This window comes from Erpetoichthys calabaricus, chromosome 7 (assembly GCF_900747795.2).
Source record: "Erpetoichthys calabaricus chromosome 7, fErpCal1.3, whole genome shotgun sequence".
Lineage (NCBI taxonomy): Eukaryota > Metazoa > Chordata > Cladistia > Polypteriformes > Polypteridae > Erpetoichthys > Erpetoichthys calabaricus.
The window spans coordinates 86980899-87004673 of record NC_041400.2 but is presented as its reverse complement, the minus strand read 5'-3'; the positions used below and the strand labels follow the sequence as shown (position 1 = coordinate 87004673).

The 23775-nt window shown below is 37.3% G+C and overlaps 1 protein-coding gene across 8 annotated transcripts in view; it reads left to right on the top strand.

The window, feature by feature from the left end:
• elavl2 (ELAV like neuron-specific RNA binding protein 2) overlaps nucleotides 1-23775 on the top strand; it is a 589373-nt gene that overhangs the window by 403641 nt on the left and 161957 nt on the right. For 4 of the 8 annotated variants that reach the window (XM_051930137.1, XM_051930138.1, XM_051930135.1 and 1 more), the window contains one exon: nucleotides 4434-4532. The exons of the other annotated variants lie outside the window; for them this stretch is intronic. In XM_051930137.1, the coding sequence (XP_051786097.1) occupies nucleotides 4434-4532 (99 nt within the window). The remainder of the gene's footprint in view (nucleotides 1-4433; nucleotides 4533-23775) is intronic. 8 annotated transcript variants of the gene reach the window in all.

Here is a 23775-nt window from a genome sequence, read left to right as displayed (position 1 = left end):
TTAGAAATGTTGACACATGTTAATAGATAAATCTCCATTCATAAATGGTAGATATAAATACAGACAGAAACACACATGAAATGCGTGTGTTCCAAATAACGATCTGTTATTTCCACTCTAAGACTCCACTTCAATCCCAGATAATCAATCAAGGCATGAGCTGGGAGAAGTTTGTGCACGTTCTAAGTCGGTGGGGGGATGGAATAGCCGGCTGCTTGCAGCTTGTCTTGATCTGCACATTTAGAAGACAAAAGACGCTGGCGTAGAGCTGTGAATGGATTTAAGAAGCGATTTAAGGTGCAGTGTTATCTCCCCCATAAAGCCTTCCCTACCTTCAGCTGGTTCACCTCCTGTGCAATCTGAGGGAGACTGGGTGGTTCACATATATTGGCGGATCAACCTCAAGAACCCTGAACCCAGAGATGTCCAATGTCCTAGCCAGAGAATTGCCTTTAAACAGCTGCTCAAAGTAGAAAGCCCAGCGGAGTCCTCCGTAAGGACCGCTCCATCACCCACCCTGACTGCAACTCTCCAAGGAACAGATTTGGAAGTGTGCTATGCTTCAATTCCTCTGTAAGTAGGGCATGGACCACTAGACCATAGATGGTATGTCACTTGCACACAGATTCGTCTAACACAGGCATGTCAAACTCACTACCATTGGTGGGCCGCTTCGACTGCCATACGTGCGTCAGCAGGCAGCATTATAACAAATATAATTATACTACTTTACAAAGTTACTGTAGCTTTCTTTCCATATAGGAGTCTTACAGTCTGAGATCTATTTCTTTTGTCCCGACACTTGGCATCTCTTTTTAGTAACCAGTTTGTCAATTTCAGGCTTAATCTTGTGCAGCTGCAACTTTTATGAGGGATGAAAGGTGCTCAACACTAAGTCTTGATCGATGTGGGGTTTTGGTAGCTTTCATTAACGAAAACAATTGCTCACAAGGGTAAATGCTTCTGAGCATATACAGTACTCTTGATGCCAACTTATGGATCTGCACATAGGAGGGTGGCAGGTAAGCATACAACTTCGTTGTATTTTGCCTTCAGAATAGAATCTTACTGCAGTTCAATCAATTCCATTTGGATTTTCACAGGCGCATTCGCAATGTTGTTTGCGCTGTTTATGTCACCATACTCTTAAGTCCTGTTCGTGTGAACTGAAATCACGAAAACCCTCACTGAATTCATTGCTCAGTAATTCAAGTTGGAAAACAAATCCTCCAAAAATCAAATTGTCATTTGAATGCTTAAGACCCTGACATGTAGGAAAACGGATAAGATTCTTATTTCTTAATTGATGTGTCCACAGATGAGTCTTGCCTTGTAACTACAATGTATGTGAAAAGCTTCTAAGTCTGTGTTTTCCTTGTAACTTCAAGTCATACAAATGTCCAATCAAATCCACAGCAAATGCCAAGTCCTGCAACCACGTGTCGTCATTCAGAAAACTCGCATCTTTTCCTTTCATCTCTAGAAACAGTTATTTCTTCTCGCAGCAGGAAGAACCTCTTCAGTACTTTGTGTCAAGATAACCAACGTACCTCTGTACAATAAGGAACGGTGTCAAATTCACTTCCTACATCCTCCAGTAATGAAGTAAACTGTCTGATTTAGTCCACATGCAAGAATGAAGTTGACTGTTTGTGTAACTTGTTTAAGGACTTTGTCTAGTTTCGAAACCTTCGAACACAGCGATTATTGGTGGATAATGCAGTGGAAGTGAGCAAACTTGCAATCAGGTTCTTTCTCGTGTATTTTTGACAACAGCCTTGCACCAACACCGTTAGTGTGTCCCACCATTGTAGCAGCCCCATCTGTTGCCAAACAAGCTTTTCCATAGGCAGAGTGTACTGAGAAAGAACTTCTTCAACCTTCTTGAACATGTCCTCGCTGGTAGTCGTGTCATGCAAGGGAACAAGTTCCAGCAATTCCTCTGTAATTACTAAGTTTGTGTCACAAGCTCTTGTAAATATAGCAAGCTGTGCAATGTCTGTTACATCCGTCGACTCATCAATGGCGATCGAAAAGCACTCTAATTCAATTATTTTGAAACTGTTCCCTTAAGTTGCCGGCCATGTCATCAATTCTATCAGCAGCTGTATTCCGTGTTAGTGATATATCTTTGAAAGCCTTTGCTTTTTCTGGATATACGATCTCTGCTGCTCTCACAATGCACTGCTTAATGAAATCTCCCTCAGTATACGGTTTAGCATTGCTCACAATAAGTTCAGCCAGTGCGTAACTAGCTTTTACACAAGCCACGCCTTCTTTATGCACATTGAAGAAAAGTGTCTGCTGTTTAATTAGATTACTTTTCATTTCTCGCAGTTTGTATTCTCGCAATTTTCCTGTGTATTTGTCATGAGTTTCACAGTGGGTTTCGTAGTGCCATTTAATATTGTATTCTTTTGGTACAGCAATGACATAATTGCAAATCAGACAATGAATTTTGTCCTTTCTTGTCATACAAAAATATAGCAGTTCTCATTTCTCTTGAAAGATACGATGCTCATCTTGTAGCTTTCTTTTCAAATTGGTCGAGGTCATTGTACCCTTCATACTGTAATGCAAATATTTTGTTTTAAATTAAATGACAGACATAAGCCTATCAATTTACACATGTTTGGCATTGCGCAGCTCAAAATTTTACTTTACTACATTTACTTAAGTTTATATTGTAAAATAAGCCGATATGCAAAAAGCCCCCTGACCCACACTAATTTTACAAACTCAAAATCACAAAAATTTAATAAACTCGCCAACTTCTCGTGTCCACTTCAGATCTTCAGCTGTAGTCTGTACTAACTGTTCGTTACAATACTAGCACAAAATTACATAAAACTAGAGCAAAAAAATGTGAAAATATGCAAGCTATTACTACTCGTGATGGTCAGTTCTGCCCAGTGGCCAGTCTCAGCAGCCCAGCCAGTAGTGTAGCCTGCCAGCTCATTAACTTTGGTCAAGGCTTGTGGGGGGGCAGTGTCATGCCTAGGGTATCAAGGAGCTGAAGTCACAGCTGCAACTATACTAGCAGATAATGTTTCTGGTACCGTAATGCCATGGGAAAACGCACTTTTGTCAGAAGGCAGAAGTAAGAAAAGTCAATAAGTAACGCAGAAGATACCAAATGATTCAATCACTAACGATAGTAATCATTTTGCACAAGTTTAGTGCTAACTAGGATCTGTCATGCAGGCCGCATGTTTGACATGCCAGCTCTAACAAACACCTCTTTATCTGTCCTTTGAGCCCTCACAGCTGTCCATCATTTCCGAATACAGACCAGAGTTGCCATCAAGCTGTGTGCTACGACACCTCTCAGTGATATCCAGGGTGCCCTGTGAGATGAAATACCATCTTCTGGGAATACTGTCAACACCAAAATAACCCTCAGCACCCTTGTCACAAAAGCTCTCCCACATCACATTTGGATCGGCAAGTTCCTCCCACAAACTGTGTGCAAACTCATTAGAAACAGCCCGATCTTGGAATCTGGCCAGGTCCAGCCTCATTCTCCAAGTAGGTGGTAGCCGGCTAGACCTAAGCTGGATCTTCAAAGGAATAGCAACAAATCTGTAGTAGGAATTCACAAACTGCACTTCTGTAGACCCTGCAGTTTTGTAAGAGCCTCCAGTGTTTGCCCATGAGAATGTGATTGATCTCCTTCACAGCACCACCAGTACTGAAGTATCAAGCCTAATGATGTGGCTAAGGGCGCTGGAACCAGGATCCAGCGATCTACAGGCCCTGACCCTTTGTAAAGTCAAGAAACATGGAGCCACTTTCACCATGGTTGCCAGACCCATGAAGACCGACAATCCTCATAGCCAGCCCTGTCGGTTCCAGTGGTTGAATTGAAATTACCCATGACCAGAGTTTTGTCACTTCATAGCACCTCTGAGCAAAATTACGTATGTTTCCCTCGCCGTCAGAGCGTGCACTGAGGCAACAGACAAGGCACCCAGAGATTGCCTTAATTTGAGTCTCTTAATACGCTTGTTAAAAGGAGTGACATCGGAAGGAGCCGATCCACAACAGCTACTCTGAGTGTGACAGCCATCAGAGCCACCTGACCAATAAAATGTTTACCTACCTACAGAGATCTGGCCAGTGTCAGGTCTGCGCACCTCGAAGTTCCGCCACTGAAATGCCGAGAATATGAAGCTCCTCTGACAGCAGAAGAAGATGATCATCTTGTTGGGGAGACGAGACATTCCATACACATACCCGGATGGGCTGCCTCACATTGGGACCTGAGTGGGACCCTATTGGCTCTCTGACGGCTTCTAGGGATGAGACTCCCGAGGGCTTTCCCCCCATCTTCTTCATAATGCGACCAATCTTCCTAGGGATAGCTGCAGCAGAGCTACTCCTGCAAAGAGCAGAAAGGAGTCCTGTCTGTCATTTTTTTTTTTTTTTTACAGTGGCTGGAGTGCCAATCCTGCCACCAACCCCCAAGTTTTCCCAGCAAGTTGGAGGACTATCTGCAGGGCGGATACAGTTTAACATCATACCAAGGACAGGTATGTTGATCATGGGAATGTAATTTATCTCCGTCCCTTTCAGGCATATTTTCTACAGCATAATATAATGCTCTAATGAAAGTTAAGTGAGTGGATCACCCTCAAGTATTTGTACTGCTGTACATGGAACATGAGACTTATTGTGAAAAATAATGTTTGAGCAAGTGTCTTTAGATTGAAAGTTTGTTTCTGCAGGAGCTGATTAGGGCTGTCAAGTAAGTCTAAAGTTTCAAAATTAAAATTAAGCATTTTAACTTGGATTAAAGATTCAAATAGCGAATGGCTGAGGCAGCGTGTGCTTGATGCTGTATATTGATAATTGTCTTTACGATCAGCTGCTGTACAGCTGTGATTCACACTCGGATACAGTGATATAAATACTCTGAGTGGTGTAGTGAGAGGAATATGGAAAAAGATGATCCGATGTGGCAACCCCTAACGGGAGCAGCTGAAAGAAGATGCAGTGAGAGTAACCACGCTAAAGCCGCTATTGTATTTAAAATAGTTTGACCATTCTGTGGACCATTATATTGTTACAGGTTAATTACAATCAGATGCCTTAAATTAATAAACAATATGCGGTTACTTTCAGTGTATTTATAAAACCGCGTCAGGGATGTGGATCTGAAAAAGAAAGGGAAACCACACAGGAACAGTAGCACTGCTTTAACACTGGGTGCTGCCAGTCTGCAAAACCAAGCGCAGAACTTGTGTACGACAGGGTGTGAGCTACCGTGGACATGTGCGTGGCTTTATGCCAAATTTAGGTTTTATACATTGCAATTTGAACGTGGAAACGTTCTTACGCAACATTTCTGTGCGTACACACCGTTTATACATGAGGCCCCTGCTGTTTTGAAAAAATGCGTCTCAGCTGTTCCGATACTCCTGACACATAAGGGATCACCAAAGGTTTTTGCTTAGGCAGCAGTTGTACTTCCTCTCTCCTTGATTGCTTAGAGCATTCTTTAGGTGTCTTCCCTGCTTTGACAAAAGTCCAGCAGGGATAACCACATTTACTCAGGGCCTTTTTGATATGATTTTCTTCTGCTTCCCTGGCCGCTGTGTCTGTGGGTATGGTGTTTGCTCTGTGTTGCAGAGTCCTGATGACACCTATTTTGTGCTCTAGTGGATGGTGAAAGTCAAACCTTAAATACTGATCCGTATGTGTTGGTTTACGGTACACATCAACTTTCAAATGTCCGCCATTGCTGATGGAAATTTCACAATCTAAGAAAGCTAGCCTGTCACGTTTCATGTCCTCCCTGGTGAACTGGATGTGTTTGTCCACTGAGTTAATGTGGTCAGTGAATTGTGGTACCTCCTGAGATTTGATTTTTCACCCAGGTGTCGTCTACATACCTGAACCGATGGATTGGTGGTGTTCCAGGATAGATTATAAATATATATATATTTATATATATATATATTTATATATTTATATATATATATATTTATATATTTATATTTATATATTTATATATATATATATACAGTGGAACCTCTAGATACGAGTTTAATTCGTTCCAGCACTGAGCTTGTATAGTGAATTTCTCGTATCTAGAACAAACTTCCCCATTGAAAATAATGGAAATCCAGTTAATCCATTCTGCACCCCAAATATATTTATATATTATATATATTATATTATATATATATATATATATATATATATATATATATATATATATATATATATATATATATATATATATATATATATATATATATATATATATATATATATATATATTATATATATATATATATATATTTATATATATATATATATATATATATTTATATATATATATATATATATATATTTATATATATATATATATTTATATATATATATATATATATATTTATATATATATATATATATATATATATATATATATATATTTATATATATATATATATATATATATTTATATATATATATATATATATATTTATATATATATATATATATATATATTTATATATATATATATATATATATATTTATATATATATATATATATATATTTATATATATATATATATATATATATTTATATATATATATATATATATATTTATATATATATATATATATATATATTTAGATATTATGAGGGGCCGTTCAGGAAAAAAGATTGGTTAGTAAATATATACATTGGTTCAGATGTATATATCGGTTCGGATACATTGGTTTGAATATATACATTGGTTTCAATACATCGGTTAAGATGTATATATCGGTTCACATATATACATTGGTTGGGATACATTGGTTCAGATATATACATCGGTTTGAATACATCCGGTCAGATATATACATCGGTTTAAATACATTGGTTGAGATATATATAAATTGGTTTGCATAGATCCATTCTGATATATATATATATATATATATATATATACATTGATTGAGATACATCCGTTCAGATATATACATCGGTTTGAATACATCCGTTCAAATATATATATTGGTTGGGATTTACGGGCAGGCACAACGTGGCCACCCATGTTTAGCATCTCCCTTTCACTTCATCATTGCTTCAACACTGTTGTAATTATTGTGCATATTTTATGCAAGTAGCATATGCCTGTCTGTCGTGTTTTGTTTCGTAAGCCCTCTTGGTTGGGGGTCCTCGATTTCAAAGCACTTTTTTTTCCTTTCATTATTTAAAACACTTGCACAGATACCCGCCTCTTCACCCCGCTCCGTCCCGCCCCGGCTCATTGTACCCGCCTCACTCGCTCCCTCTTGTCCCTCCCATGACAGATTCTTCTCAAAAGCAGAGTTACCGGAAAGCATTGATCGCAACCGCAGTATGTCCCATTTTTTCACCTCATGAGACGCTGGTTTATCAGTGACCGAAAGCCGCACGGTGATATCTGTTATTCCGCATTGGCAGCATTTCATTACAGGGCGATATGCTTCAGCAAGGAACTTAGTCCCATTTGCTGAAAGGACATTATGGAGGAAAACACTGGAGTTGCTTTGTTTCTTTAAAATGTTGATCAGGGATCAAAATGACCAGAATATTCCTGCTTCACAAATAACTGACGTTTAACTGTCTTTTTAGTAAAACTGACAAAACGACACGCGTGCACACGTACACACGCACGTACACGCACGCGCGCACACTTAAACTCACAAATCGTGGGTCCCACATACTACTGATTAAGTGTATGTGTCAGGGGCAATCATCAAGTGACACTGGTTTATCATTAACCGAAATCCGCCCGGTGATTTCTGTTATTCCGTATTGGCAGCATTTCATTAAAGGGCGATCTGTTTCAACAGAGACATTAGTCCTGTTTGCTGAAAGGATGTTATGGAGGAAAACACGGCAATAGCGCTGTTTCTTCTGAATGTTCATCAGTGATTAGGGATCAGAATGATCAGAATATTCCTGCTTCACAAATAACTGATGTCTGTTTTTATTGTAAAACTGACAAAACCACACACACACAACACACACACACTCAAAGTCACAAATCGTAGGTCGCACACACAACTGATTAAGTGTATCTGTCACGGGCGATCATTTTTTTCACCCCATAAAACGTTAGTTCGTCAAAGATAGAAAGCAGCGCGGTGATTTCTATTATTCCTTATTGGCAGCATTTCATTTAATATAATGATATAAAAAAATCATACAAAATGGTATAGAATCTGCGTCGTAGACTTATTTTTTGTCATATTTCTTCAAAGAAGTCTTTAATTAGTTTGCTTAAAAAAATCTTACGCCACACCTGTGAACCGTTGAAAATCGCTGATCTTAATCAATCAATATATATTGGAACCGGTGCTCTAAAATATCTGTGCCTCGTAGAATTCAGTGTCCCTTCTCTTAGGTGCACTGAGATGTGATTGCTGCGGAACTCCTCTTGTTTGCGTGCCTTTGCGCGCCGCTTGTCTTTTGTTTTAACGCATGCTCTGTGCAAAATGCTGTCATATCTTGTTATTAAACATGCACGTGCAGCGATGTCCTGATGTCTGCGTTCTAAGGCTGCAAGTATATTAAACGCTATTGACGTTTTACCAAGGTGCTCTGTGATTGAGGGCAGACAGTAAACTTTGTTAAAATGATATCGAAAAATACCAGTCATCAGTTGTATTTTCAGTCGTTTTGGCGTGTTTACTGTTCTGTTACCAAAAAATTCTTCAACGGGGCTCATCAACAAAGAAACATGGATAGTAAGATTTAGTAAAATATCAGTAATAATACATTGCTCGACACCCAGTAACACTTTACAGACATTTAAAAGACTGCTCGTTAAAATAAATGTAGCAATCCATTGTCATGCTATAAGTGATAGCTTGCTCTTAAACATTTGCACAGGTGGTTTTTCCTGGGGATAAAAAAGGAAAAAAAAATCCATGGGAAAGGCTTTGTTGTTGAACTCAAATTTCACCTCCGCCATGTGAGTCATTAAAACTATTGGAATGAAAATGCTTGTCTCATCCACATGGTCGGGACGCTCATTTCCATGGCTGCTGCAGAGCCGTAAAATGTGTGTCCTCTGACTGCTGATTAAAAAATGAACACTAGAGAGATAAAATTATGCAAAATTGATTTTAAAAGGTTGTAGGTATAGTTTTATATATAATCTTCTCCACTATGTGTCTGTATCCTATCCCCTACAGGGAACACTCATTTCCATGGCTGGAGCAGATCCGCTTGTGTGCACCCTATCTGCTGCTTTCAAAATGAACCCTGGATAAGTAATATTATCTGAAATCCATGGTAAAAGATTGATGAAAGTCTTCTACATCACTTTCAAGTCTACTATGTCCCATTGTCCTCTCCACTCAAAGGGACACTCACTTCTACAGCTGAGCTTTTGCCTCAGAGTTGTGAGCCCCAACTGTTGCTTGCAGAATGAACATTAGACAGCTCAAATTGTTATTGGATTGGCTATTTTTTTCATTATATATTAATTTATTTATTCATTCAGCCTCTGTTAAAAAAGGCAAATTTTCCCTTAGAGGACAAATAGAATTCTATCTATCTATCTATCTATCTATCTATCTATCTATCTATCTATCTATCTATCTATCTATCTATCTATCTATGAGATTTTGAAACATTCATATTTGTCAAATGAGGTACCAAATATCCACTGATACACATTTGTATGACAAGTCAATTAAAGAGTCCGACAAACAGCAACTGAGATATTGAAACATTTTATTGAATCTGTTCTGACAGTTATAGTCTTTTAATTAAAATAATGATTATAATTATCAGAAAACGTAGCCATTTTAATGTCAGCATAAAACCAGGCCACTAACATCTTTGTGAAATAATATCAGCAGTTTTATAAATTCCAGAATGTACACCGATAGCACTGGCATGAACTTCCTTACAAGTATCCTTTGTCTCCTAAACTCAACAAATAACTTTCATATTCCTCCTGTTGCCCTGCTAGTCTTTTTGACAATAGTAAAGGTCATCCCCTTGAAAAAATTATATTCACACACCAATTAATAATATGGTTATAATGTAAAACACTTCAAACAAACCTGCAAAATGTACATTTTCTTTGTTTAAGTTGACTTCTTCAATGGATCTAACACTTACAACATGGGGCACCACAACACACATACACAAATATCTTTCAATATTTTTAAAAATAGCCTTGAAAATTGTTAGTATCTGTTCTCTATCCAAGCCACCCATTTACAAAAGAGATTTACAGGCTTGGGCCAAAAGATAAAAAATTAGACGGAAAGAAATGCCAGTCTAGTGCTTGCCACACTGGCACTCGCTCATACTACTACAGTTTAAAAGTGCAACCCAACCTGATGCCAACTCTTTCAGATGGGTAATGAAACCTGGAAAATGTATTAACTGGCACAGGAAAAAAGTTTAAAGACTTATTCTGACAGTGACCAAGTTGGGGATTGTTGATCTGTGAAGTGGCAGTAAAAATAAAAAATATTTTAAAAATCTGATTACAAAATATATCAAGAAACATCAAAAGGTATATAATGATTAATTTATGAAAACTCCATAGAATAGTTTCTAATACATGTTTTTCTTTCAACAGTCATGCTAATGTCAGAATTTGTGTGTTTTATTACCTATACTTTGTGCACATATTGAAGCTGTTTTATGGAAAACGCAAGCACATGAGTAAATAATTGTCAGCGATTACAATTTAAATGTATATTTGCAGTATATACTGTCAGGGTTCCCACGCGTCCTGGAAAACCTGAAAAATTTGAGGGTTATTTTCCAGTCATTGAAATGACCTGGAAACTGATCGAAATGGCCAAATGTCCTGGAAATAATCTTTCTTGTCCTGGAATTTTATTTCTGTTTTCGCTTTTTAATTTTTCTGTTTGAAACAGCTTGCTGTTCATAAGTCTAGATATGATGACAGCTGAGCTAGGTCGTGGCCTCTGCTGTGCAATGTCTCCACCTACTGAGACATGTATAGGCAATTATATTTATAAATGATTCTTTGACTGGTGGCTCATTTGATGGAGTATTGCCAAAGCCCCTCTTACAGCATTGCAGAAATGCCAGGATGCGATATGTCCAATACCTTGATGATGAAAAAAAGAAGAAAAAGGAAACTGAAAATGACAAGCAAAGAGAAGAGCTCCGCTCTGAAATCACAAAAGTGGCAGCAAAGAGACAGAAAATAATCACTAGCATTGAGGCAATGCAAGAAGAAGCAGATGCAATGGCAGAGAAGGCTGAGAGAAAACAGGACTTTACACTGCTCACAAAATCTAATGCCTATCGTAAAAGTGTTGCTGAAAAAAAGAAAGAGGTCATCGGTCTGGATGCAGTTTTATCAGACCTCAAGGAGCAACACCAGCATTGTTTCTAAACCTAGGCCTACACCAGATGCCTTTTTCATAGGTTACACTACAATGACTTATAGATTTGGTTTTTTTTTCCAATATACTGGAGTTCAGGCTCTTATCCTTTGTTCCTAGTATTCTTTCTAGTTTAACCAAGTTTTCAACTCAGGAATTGATGGCAAGGCAATTATGATTTAAAATGGATGTATTTTGCTTTTTTTCCCACAAAGATAAGTTCTTTATTATAATCTTTGTCGTCGACTTATGCAAATTCTACAGCTGCTGTATTCCCAGTAAAGCTACCAGTTGAAAGTTAACTCTGACTTTGTTTTGTCGCGTGCCAATTGTTGCATATATTAGTGTTATAGGCATCATACACATGATATAGGCAATAAATTGGCTTTATGCAGTTTTGTTTAATACAAACATTGTACATAAATTTATTTGATACAAACAATGACATAATATGTAATATGCAAGTAACTTTTACTGAAATTAGGTCACTATGGTAGCCTATTTCATGGTGTCGTCAACAGCTCTATACTGAACATTATGGAATTGCTCAGTATATGTCAGTGTTTGGATAGTTTTCCACAATCCAAGAGGCATTTATTTCTTTAAGAGTTTTGCAGTTTAAAACAGTGTGTAACAAAAAGAGGTCAAACAACTCCATTATACATCAGTGCATTAATTGGTGTTGTCTTTATGTAATTTAGCATATTGGTGACACTAAGTCCCTGCATAATCAAAGAGAAATTAAAATGGCGTTAAGCCTGCGACTAAAGTGTATGACTGTATGACCAGATCCTGTCGTGAATTTCTGGAAAAAGCTCCTGGAAATGTCCTGGAAAATGATTCCTTAAAAAGAGTGGGAACCCTGTACTGTATCATGAAATGCCAAATTAGAAATGAGAAGATGATGAAAAGCTATTTTTTGCTCAATATACTTTAAACAAACTGATCACAAAATTTCCTAATTAGTTTGACTTTGTTGGTACCCTAGAGTGGCACATATCTTGGAAGAAGTCCTATCAGGTTTATTTGAATTTTAAAAAACCTAAATAATAATAATAATAATATCTTACATTTATATAGCATTTCTCTGGCTACTCACAGTGATTTTCATAGACATACTTAAAAAAGACAGTGTAAGCGCTTGATTTTTTTTTTTTTAATTAGTGGATGAGTAAGGAACATAATAGACAAAAAAGTGATATAGAAGACTTCCTTCAATCTTTTGAAATAAATTGTGGACAATTTTGTAATTCCAGTATTAATTTTGCAAGCAGAAGACAGGGGGCACACATTTCTATACCATAGACCAAGCTGTGGAAATGAGTGTCTCTTCTGCTAGAAGGGATTAAGAGACACACTCGATATGAAAGTGCTATAAAAGACTGTCTGATAGGCTTATTAAAGAAACTGTGCACAATTTTAACTGCCTGACGTTCATTTTGTCATGGACCATGGCAGATGAGGAATGCCACAGACTGCTACAAGTTTTTAAAATACATTTGATGAGTTTTAATCTCCCATGAAAAACGGTGCACAGAACTCCTATGTGTTTTATAGGATAATTGCACCTGCTGTGAAAACAAGATTCCTCTCCAATGTACAGGGGTTAAAGGGTGGTTGTGATAGGAAATTTATTTATTTATTTATATAGAACTATATTTCATTCCAATAGTTTTAATGACTCACATGGCGGAAGTGAAATTTGAGTTGAACAACAAAGCCTTTCCCTTGGATTTTTTTTCCTTTTTATCCCCAGGAAAAACCACCTGTGCAAATGTTTAAGAGCAAGCTATCACTTATAGCATAATGGATTGCTACATTTATTTTAACAAGCGGTCTTTTAAATGTCTTTGTAAAGTGTTACTGGGTGTCGAGTAATGTATTATTATTACTGATATTTTACTAAATCTTACTATCCACATTTCTTTGTTGATGAGCCCCGTTGAAGAATTTTTTGGTAACAGAACAGTAAACACGCCAAAACGACTGAAAATACAACTGACGACTGGTATTTTTTGATATCAGTTCGGATTCAGCGGGTTGGAAAGTGGATCGATGGATGGATTTTAAACGGTTCACATGTGTGCCGTAAGATTTTTTTAAAGCAAACTAATTAAAAACACAAATAAGTCTACAACGCAGATTCTATACCATTTTATATGATTTTTATATCATTATTTTAATATACATACACTATATGTGGACTATAAAGCAATACATGTATAATTTCGTGCATTTTAACCAGTTTACATCTCTCAACTTGTTAAAAATTTGTATATAATCAATTTATATGAACCTTTACTTCAATAATATACACATTATGTTTGTATTGCGTGCGCACCTTACTGTGTAATTATTTCAATGAACTTGTGGTATTGTTGAGCGAAGTGTCCCTATTTATACTCCACTACGCAGCGGCTGAATTTGATCACGCATTCACACTTATAATAATAATAATTCCTTACGTTTTATAGCGCCTTTCTTACTACTCAAAGCAATTTGTAAAAATAAATAAATAAATAAAATAACAGAAAGGAAGCCCCCCGGACACAAACCAGTGATCATTTAGCTGTGAGTTAGCATTTTACTCCTACCACCACCTTTTCATGTTAGATACACCGCATTATAATTTTGAACACTATTTTTTTTATTTTAAACTGTCATAAATAAATTATATCAAAAAGGTTTTTTAAAAAGCCAATTAAAAGCAAAGAGGGTAAGTAATAACTATTTTCTTTTGTAAGTCAATCAAAAATGCTTAAGCGTAAAAGAACATCGTCCTGTCAAAATAAGAGACTCTTTCGCCTGGTTGGCGTGAATCATCTTTAAATGAAATGCTGCCAATAAGGAATAATAGAAATCACCGCGCTGCTTTCTAACTTTGACAAACTAAAGTTTTATTAGGTGAAAAAAATGATCGCCCGTGACAGATACACTTAATCAGTTGTGTGTGCGACCTACGATTTGTGACTTTGAGTGTGTGTGTGTTGTGTGTATGTACGTGCGTGTGTGTGGTTTTGCCAGTTTTACAATAAAAACAGACATCAGTTATTTGTGAAGCAGGAATATTCTGATCATTCTGATCCTTGATCACTGATAAACATTCAGAAGAAACAGCACTATTGCAGTGTTTTCCTCCATAACATCCTTTCAGCAAACAGGACTAATGTCCCTGCTGAAACAGATCGCCCTTTAATGAAATGCTGCCAATACGGAATAACAGAAATCACCGGGCGGCTTTCGGTTAATGATAAACCAGTGTCACTTGATGATTGCCCCTGACACATACACTTAATCAGTAGTATGTGGGACCCACGATTTGTGAGTTTAAGTGTGCGCGCGTGCGTGTACGTGCGTGTGTACGTGTGCACGTGTGTCGTTTTGTTAGTTTTACTAAAAAGACAGTTAAACGTCAGTTATTTGTGAAGCAGGAATATTCTGGTCATTTTGATCCCTGATCAACATTTTAAAGAAACAAAGCAACTCCATTGTTTTCCTCCATAACATCCTTTCAGCAAATGGGACTAAGTTCCTTGCTGAAGCATATCGCCCTTTAATGAAATGCTGCCAATGCGGAATAACAGATATCACCGTGTGCTTTCGGTCACTGATAAACCAGCGTCTCATGAGGTGAAAAAATGGGACATACTGCGGTTGCGATCAATGCTTTCCGGTAACTCGGCTTTTGAGAAGAATCTGTCATGGGAGGGACAAGAGGGAGCAAGTGAGGCGGGTACAATGAGCCGGGGCGGGACGGAGTTGGGCGAAGAGGCGGGTATCTGTGCAAGTGTTTTAAATAATGAAAGGAAAAAAAGTGCTTTGAAATCGAGGACCCCCAACCAAGAGGGCTTACGAAACAAAATGCGACAGAGGCATATGCTACTTGCATAAAATATGCACAATAATTACAACAGTGTTGAAGCAATGATTAAGTGAAAGGGAGATGCTAAACATGGGTGGCCACGTTGTGCCTGCCCGTAAATCCCAACCAATGTATATATTTGAACGGATCTATCTGAACCTATATATATATATATATATATATATATATATATATATATATATATATGAACGGATGTATCTGAACCGATGTATATATTTAAACCAATGTATATCAACCAATATATATATCTCAACCAATGTATATATTTGAACGGATGTATTCAAACCGATGTATATATCTGAACGGATGTATCTCAACCAATGTATTTAAACCGATGTATATATCTGACCGGATGTATTCAAACCGATGTATATATCTGAACCAATGTATCCCAACCAATGTATATATGTGAACCGATATATATATCTGAACGGATGTATTAAAACCAATGTATATATTCAAACCAATGTATATATTTACTAACCAATCTTTTTTTCCTGAACGGCCCCTCATAATATATATATATATATATATATATATATAATATATTTTTTTATATATATTTTTATATTTATATATTTATTTATATTTTTATATATATATATTTATTTATATTTTTATATATATATATATATATATATATATATATATATATATATATATATATATATATATTAATCTTAATAAAGATATTTTTAAGCATACCTCATTGTTTTAGGCATAATCTGTCAGGCTTGTAAAATAGACTAATTGTGGGACAATGCAATAGAGAAGCATTAAAAAAAAAAAAAAAAAAAAAAAAAAAACTGCTGTGAGTACACATATAGATCAAAGTTCAAAACAGTGGAACAGGAAAATATTTGAAGGGGTCTGGCAGTGAGTTTTAATAATGAAGATAAGTTAACCATTTAGAATTACAATAAGGCTGATTGTACAAATGAAGTGCAAAAACCTATCCATATAATACTGTAGCTTTGCATAGAGCATCTGGAGTCGCTCAATGCCAGAATTAGTGTGGGTAAAACAACTTTTTTTGCAATTGAATGTCAGCTTTTACGTTTTTAAATAAGTTTGAATTGTATTCGAAGAGAGATGTTCAATCTTATTTCCCTTTAGCAGATGCAAATTTCTTTATCTATTAGCACTTGCGTTCAACATTAACTGTCCTTTCAGTTGTGACTAAACTCTCAAGTTATCAAAGACTTACTTTACTTACTAAAAATTACATTAGTTTCTCTGCTAAAGTACAGCTGTCATTAGAGGTGCTGCTGCAAAATGCTGTGATGTCTGACATTCTCTGACTTAAAATTCATTCTTTTTGAAAAACTTGAGATACTTGCATCTGAGTGGTTCTCCTCTTCTAACTGTAAGTTGCTAAATTGATTTTTAAACTAACTGCTCTTGAAAATGCACCTCGAGACTTCAGACTCATGTTTTGTTATAGGCCAATACAGTAAGTTTCCAGTAAAATCAAAAATGGCTTTAAATCTAGAAGCAAACCATTTGTTTTCACATCTGCTTTATTCAATAAAGAGAGTATCCTTTCATTCAAGTTCTCAATCTCTCTGCATATTCAGAAAATATTTACTATTGCTCAAAATATTTACTAATTTATAAAAAAAAAAAAATTTAATGTATTTACATTTGTTCAGTCTGACTTGATCCTTAACTCACTTCCTGCTGTGTTCCTTTCTTCAGAGTGCTTCCAGTGTTATTAACCACTCTACAGTGAGCTAACAACATTTCTAGATAGTGGCTTTTTAGCTGCACTTGTGATGAAGCTGTTTCTAGTATCCAACAACCGTGTAACTCAAACTTCCTTTCTGTTTTAACCAAGGACACAAAAGTTTGTGATGCCTTTATATTCTATCACAGCTTCTTAACTTGATGAATTTTTTTTTTGTTGCAATTCCAATAACATTGAAAGCCAAAACAGGTCATACAAAAATGAGAATAATTAACAAAAAAATCATTTTACTGTTTAAGGCTTTAACATTTTAGTCAAGTGTCTTATTTACTATGTGTTTCTACAGTATACCTGTAGCACATACATATATATGGCTTCTCTTCTGGATGCTTACATTTTTTTGACAGATCTAAAAGGTTTTAAACTGAGCCGTGTAAAGACCTTAGGGTTTATATATCCTTAAAACAACTATCGTCACCTCTTCACTGATGGGCTTTAACAGGCCCTGTCTCTTGACATCCCCCAGCCTTGACTCTCTAAGAAGACAAGGAAAACTCCCAAAAAAACCTTGTAGGAAAAAAATGGAAGAAACCTTGGGAAAGGCAGTTCAAAGAGAGACCCCTTTCCAGGTAGGTTTGGTGTGCAGTGGGTGTCAAAAGAAGGGGGTCAATACAATACAATACACAGAACAGAACAAATCCTCAATACAGTATAAAATAGTTATTTCAGAAGTAAAATAAAAAAATTAATTTTAGAAGTACGGAGCAGAATTTAACAGTAAATGATATCATATAATATTTGGATATTTTTAGAGTCCTGGAGCCCTCATCCATCAAGCTGCCTCCCCCATTTGGCCATTCCACGGCTGAAACAGTGTTGGGCCAGCCAATCTGATGAAAGGACCCCTCTTTCCCATGATTCCTGTGATCCTCCATCAGAGATTACTTTACCTTAGGCAGGCAAAACAACTTGACAGGTGGGCCGTGGCACCAAGTGCCACATTTGAGTACCGAGAAGAGAAACAGAAGAGGTGAGGGTTAGTAACAAATTATAACTATCATGTTACTTATGTTTTAGTGCTAATGACTAACAACAGAGATGCAGTCTATACAGTTAATCAGCAGCTCTAGTCAGGATATGCTAAACTGAAGTAGCGGGTCTTCAGCCGGGATTTAAAAGCTGAGACCCAAGGGGCATCCCTTATAATAGTAGGCAGACCATTCCATGGTTTAGGGGCCCTGTAACTAAAAGCTCTACCTCCCATTGTTGTTTTATTAATCCTTGGAACCATAAGCAGACCGGCATCTTGAGATCTTAATGTGCGCTCTGGTTTGTAAGTCATGATAAGTTCAGACAAGTAAGCCGGACCTTGGCCATTTAATGCTTTATATTTTAAAAGGAGGGTTTTGAAATCTGCCCTAAACTTAACCGGGAGCCAGGGTAAGGATTTAAGAACTGGAGTTGTGTTCATATTTTCTTGTTCTTGTAATAATTCTTGCAGCCGCATTTTGGATTAACTGGAGGCTGTATAGAGAACAGTTTGAACATCCAGTGAACACTGCATTGCAGTATTCAATCCTACTATAAATATATGCATGAATTAATTTCTCAGAATCCTGTTTATTTAGAAAGCTCCTTAATTACCTAACATTTTTAAGATGGAAGAAACATGTTTTGGACAATTTTGCAATATGCGCTTTAAATGACATGCTAGAGTCAAAGATAACTCCTAGATTGCGGGCTGATTCAGTAAAATTAATTGGGATTCCAACTGAGTTAAAAGATGACAAAATATTATGATCAGCGTCATTCCCTCCAACAATTAACATCTCTGTTTTATCTGTATTTAAAGACAAGTAGTTCTCATTCATCCACTCCTTTAATTTGCTAACACAACTAATTAAAGACAACATCGGAGAAACATTGTTTCCTAATGATAGATCCCAGTGGAAGCATGTAAAGTGAAAACAGTAAAGGTCCCAGTACTGAGCCCTGCGGGACACCATATTGAACTTCTGTGTATAATGATGGTGTACTGTCAGCACATTTCTGTACATATTAGAATCGATTTGATAAATAAGAACTAAACCAAGCGAGAACGGTGCCTGTAAGCCCAACATCATTTTCTAGCCCGTGCAGTAAAATAGAATGGTCAATGGTGTCAAATGCTGCACTTACAGTAAGTCCAACAACATAATTACAGTGGAGTTTCCTTCATCAGAGGATATCCGAATGTTGTTTACAATACTGAACAAAACTTATGCCGAGTGGCAAAAAACTAAATTGCTAAGAATGCAAGTAAACTGTGGAAAACCTTAAGTTGTATGTACATCTTGGCAGGGGTTAAAACACTTCACGTGGTCATCACGTCTATCCTAATTGATGCATTAATGAAGTGTTCAGATCTGTAAATGTGTACATCACATTGGAGTTGTCTATTGGAGGTATGGGGCAACTGCCATTCCAGTGCTACAGTTACCCCCCCCCCCAAAAAAACTATCCTGGAGCAATGGTAGAGAAAAGTTGCAATAGTAAAAATGAGTTAAAGTGTAGACTGTAATCAAGTCACTCAGTTTCAAATTTTGCTTCGTATCAGATTTTTTTTAAGTACATTTTTCACCCAATTCAAATACAAAATAATTGTGTTTAGATATATTTCCTGAATCTGCTAAACTAATAGCAATTATTTCATGATACAGATTAAACTTCAGATATATGCTGCTTGCTGACATACTGACTTCAAATTGTTTTTATTTTGGGTGTTCAGCATATTATTGAGCTCAGTGGCAAGTAGTGGAACCATCACTGCTGGCAATAACTCTACATACTCTCTCAAAAAAAGTGTTGTTTTTTGTTTTGAAAAATTACATTTTTATTAAATCTGGTCTTTCTACTGTAAAATGTGCAAAACACTAAAATTAGATTCAGAAGTGTAAAGTATTATCATGATACAACTTATAAAAATGACGAAGAATAATATGAAATGAATAATGATGTTAGTACCTAGGCTGCTGAAAAATGTGAGACACCATTGTGAGTCTAGGAAAAGAAGAGTCTACACACAATGCCTGTTAAAAAGCAGTTAACAATAATGGTGTCATCTTCCCAGACCCAGATCCATTTCAGTAGAGGCGGCACCATGGAGCAAAGTTCACAAAACTCAGTAATCTGGCCAAGAAATTTTTCACCATCTGTTTACAATTACCACATCAGAGTGGGTATTTTACAACGGAGGTAGCATTGTAACATGGAACAGGGCATGCTTGAGGCCAGAGGCAGTAGACAGGCTTGTATTCCTTGCAAAAAAAAGGAAAACTTTAAAAGAACCTTGTGTGTGACTTTGCTTATTGCAAACATATTTTGTTTAGAAAAGTCTTTCTTCAGGGATACAAGACTTTTCCTGGGGGAAAAAAAAAAAAAAAAACAATTACATTTGGAATGCCACTTTCTCGGCATTCCTTTATTTGTACAAAAAATCCTTCAAAAATATGATATTCTGAAACATGCTTGGTTTTTATTGTAAAAATAAAAACAAATTTGAGTAATGTCTTGTTTTTCTAAAGAAAAAAAATTATCGTAAATAGGTGTAGGCATGCAAAAATCAGCTTTTATTTTTATGACCTATCACTCAGCTGTAACTACTAATCATAAACAAATGGTGATATGTATGTCTCTGGCTTTAATCTGTTCTCTGTTACTGATCAACATTATAACTGATATTTTGGATGTTTGCACCTTGTGATGGCATGGCATCTCATCCAGAATTGGTTCATGTTTTCATTTTGGAAAAGGGGTGGTGGTTTGGGTTTGATAGGTTTTCTTGGTTAGGTAGGAGTGCTCTAATCTCACCCAGCAACATCAAAAGATTGGATAGATATACTTCATTAATCCCCAAGGGGAAATTCACAAAAAAGTAGTAAAAAGTGTCCAGGAAACGAGACCCATAAAAGATAGTGGTAGGAGTGATCAGAGAGAGAAAAAGGTAGAAAGATAAAGATGATAGTCCTACACGGAGCTGCTGGAAAGGCTGCCACTCACAGCGGCGCCTAACTACTACTACACAGTATTTTATTATGAACATATTTTATGGATAGAGCACTAGTCCATCCTGTAGTGCACACATATTCAGACTGAACTAATTTGACTCGCTACTCGACCTAACCTTGCATGTCTTTGGGAATTGACTAGGTCTGCTGCCTCATTTCTTCAGATCTATGGGTTCTCGACTTACAAACTCTACACAGAGTGCACAAGTATGTTCTCCCTATTGATGTATGGGTTGATCCATACTTACGGTGATTTGAGGCAAACCTTTTTTGATCCTGTTGAGCAAGTGCAGAAGTATAGCTCGTTACTGAGATGCATTTCATCCTTGGTAACTATATGGTAGACCATCTTCATAATTTTTGAGAAAAGTATTAAACAATTTTCTTTTGCCTTTACACATATGGTAGTTTTGTATTCCTTTACCTCATTTTCAGCACAGCAGATTTTGCCGTAGAATCAACCTGCAACCGTATCCTAATAAAGTGGGGTCAGTTTTAGATTTTCAGTGCTGTCAAAATTAAAACCTGTGCTAGATCAATGCTAAGATGTGTGACTGCAAACCGTGACCATCTTCATGGCCCCAGTATTCCAGCCGAACCTGTGGTATGTACATATGGAGACAACAGTGAGTGAATTGTACTTGTGTAGGTGCAAACTAGACAGTTCACTGGGTATTACATTTGTAAGTTAATCCAATGCCTCATGAAGGCATAGCTCAAAGTAGGTGCAGTGATTTTAAACAGTTCTTAACATCCAACCAAAACAAACCTCTAGTTATGAATAATAAACCTCTTGTTGAAAAGTTGTCTAAAAAGGTAAACACACAAATGTGTATCATGTATGAAGAGAACTCCTTACATGTTTATGTATAACCTGTTACATGGGGAGATTAGTTTGGCTTACAAAGACATCACTTGACTATTGGTAAACACGAACATTGTATTTTCTCTATTGCTTACCCTTACATTACAGTCAGTGAGGTTCAAACTACTGGCAGTTTGCATTCATGAAAAGATTAACTGTGAAGTATGCATTCAAACTAAATGTTTTTCGTTTTTTATATATAAATTGATTTTATTGTCATCATTCCATACAAATAGTCAATTTTTACAAAAAATAGGATTGAAAACAAATCAACCCCCCACTCCTGAGAAAGAGAGCATGGCCAACGGAGTAAAACTTAAAGCTAGTAAAAATAGTTTAATAAGCGGATAAAGATAAATGGAGAAGGAAAAGAAATGGGAAGAGAATCTACTTCCTCAGTGCTTTAAGAGCTTATTCTAAAATATATTATTGATTAAATCCTGCCAGGTTTTGAAAAAGTTCTGCACAGATCCTCTGAGAATTATTTTTTTCATATATACACACATATATATAAATATATATATATATATATATATATATATATATATATATATCCATCCATCCATCCATCCATCCATTGTCTTCCGCTTATCCGAGGTCGGGTCGTGGGGGCAGCAGCTTGAGCAGAGATGCCCAGACTTCCCTCTCCCCGGCCACTTCTTCTAGCTCTTCCGGGAGAATCCCAAGGCGTTCCCAGGCCAGTCGAGAGACATAGTCCCTCCAGCGTGTCCTGGGTCTTCCCCGGGGCCTCCTCCCGGTTGGACGTGCCTGGAACACCTCACCAGGGAGGCGTCCAGGAGGCATCCTGATCAGATGCCCGAGCCATCTCATCTGACTCCTCTCGATGCGGAGGAGCAGCGGCTCTACTCTGAGCCCCTCCCGGATGACTGAGCTTCTCACCCTATCTTTAAGGGAAAACCCAGACACCCTGCGGAGGAAACTCATTTCAGCCGCTTGTATTCGCGATCTCGTTCTTTCGGTCACTACCCATAGCTCATGACCATAGGTGAGGGTAGGAACATAGATCGACTGGTAAATTGAGAGCTTCGCCTTGTGGCTCAGCTCCTTTTTCACCACGACAGACCGATGCAACGCCCGCATTACTGCGGATGCCGCACCGATCCGCCTGTCGATCTCACGCTCCATTCTTCCCTCACTCGTGAACAAGACCCCGAGATACTTGAACTCCTCCACTTGGGGCAGGATCTCGCTACCAACCCTGAGAGGGCACTCCACCCTTTTCCGGTTGAGGACCATGGTCTCGGATTTGGAGGTGCTGATTCTCATCCCAGCCGCTTCACACTCGGCTGCGAATCGATCCAGAGAGAGCTGAAGATCACGGCCTGATGAAGCAAACAGGACAACATCATCTGCAAAAGGCAGTGACCCAATCCTGAGCCCACCAAACCGGACCCCCTCAACACCCTGGCTGCGCCTAGAAATTCTGTCCATAAAAGTTATGAACAGAATCAACAACAACAACAACAACATTTATTTATATAGCACATTTTCATACAAAAAGTAGCTCAAAGTGCTTTACATAATGAAGAAAAGAAGAATAAAAGACAAATAAGAAATTAAAATAAGACAACCTTAGTTAACATAAAAAGGAGTAAGGTCCGATGGCCAGGGTGGACAGAAAAAACAAAAAAAAACTCCAGAAGGCTGGAGAAAAAAATAAAATCTGTAGGGGTTCCAGGCCACGAGACCGCCCAGTCCCCTTTGGGCATTCTACCTAACATAAATGAAATAGTCCTCTTTGTAGTTAGGGGTTCTCACGGAGTCACTTATGCTGATGGTTATACAGACTTCTGGCTTTTGATCCATCCATCATTGTTGGAACATCATGGTGCTTTGGGTAGATGGTGGTGGCACAAGCCACCACCAATAGGACACCGGAAAGGAAACAGAAGAGAGAGTAGGG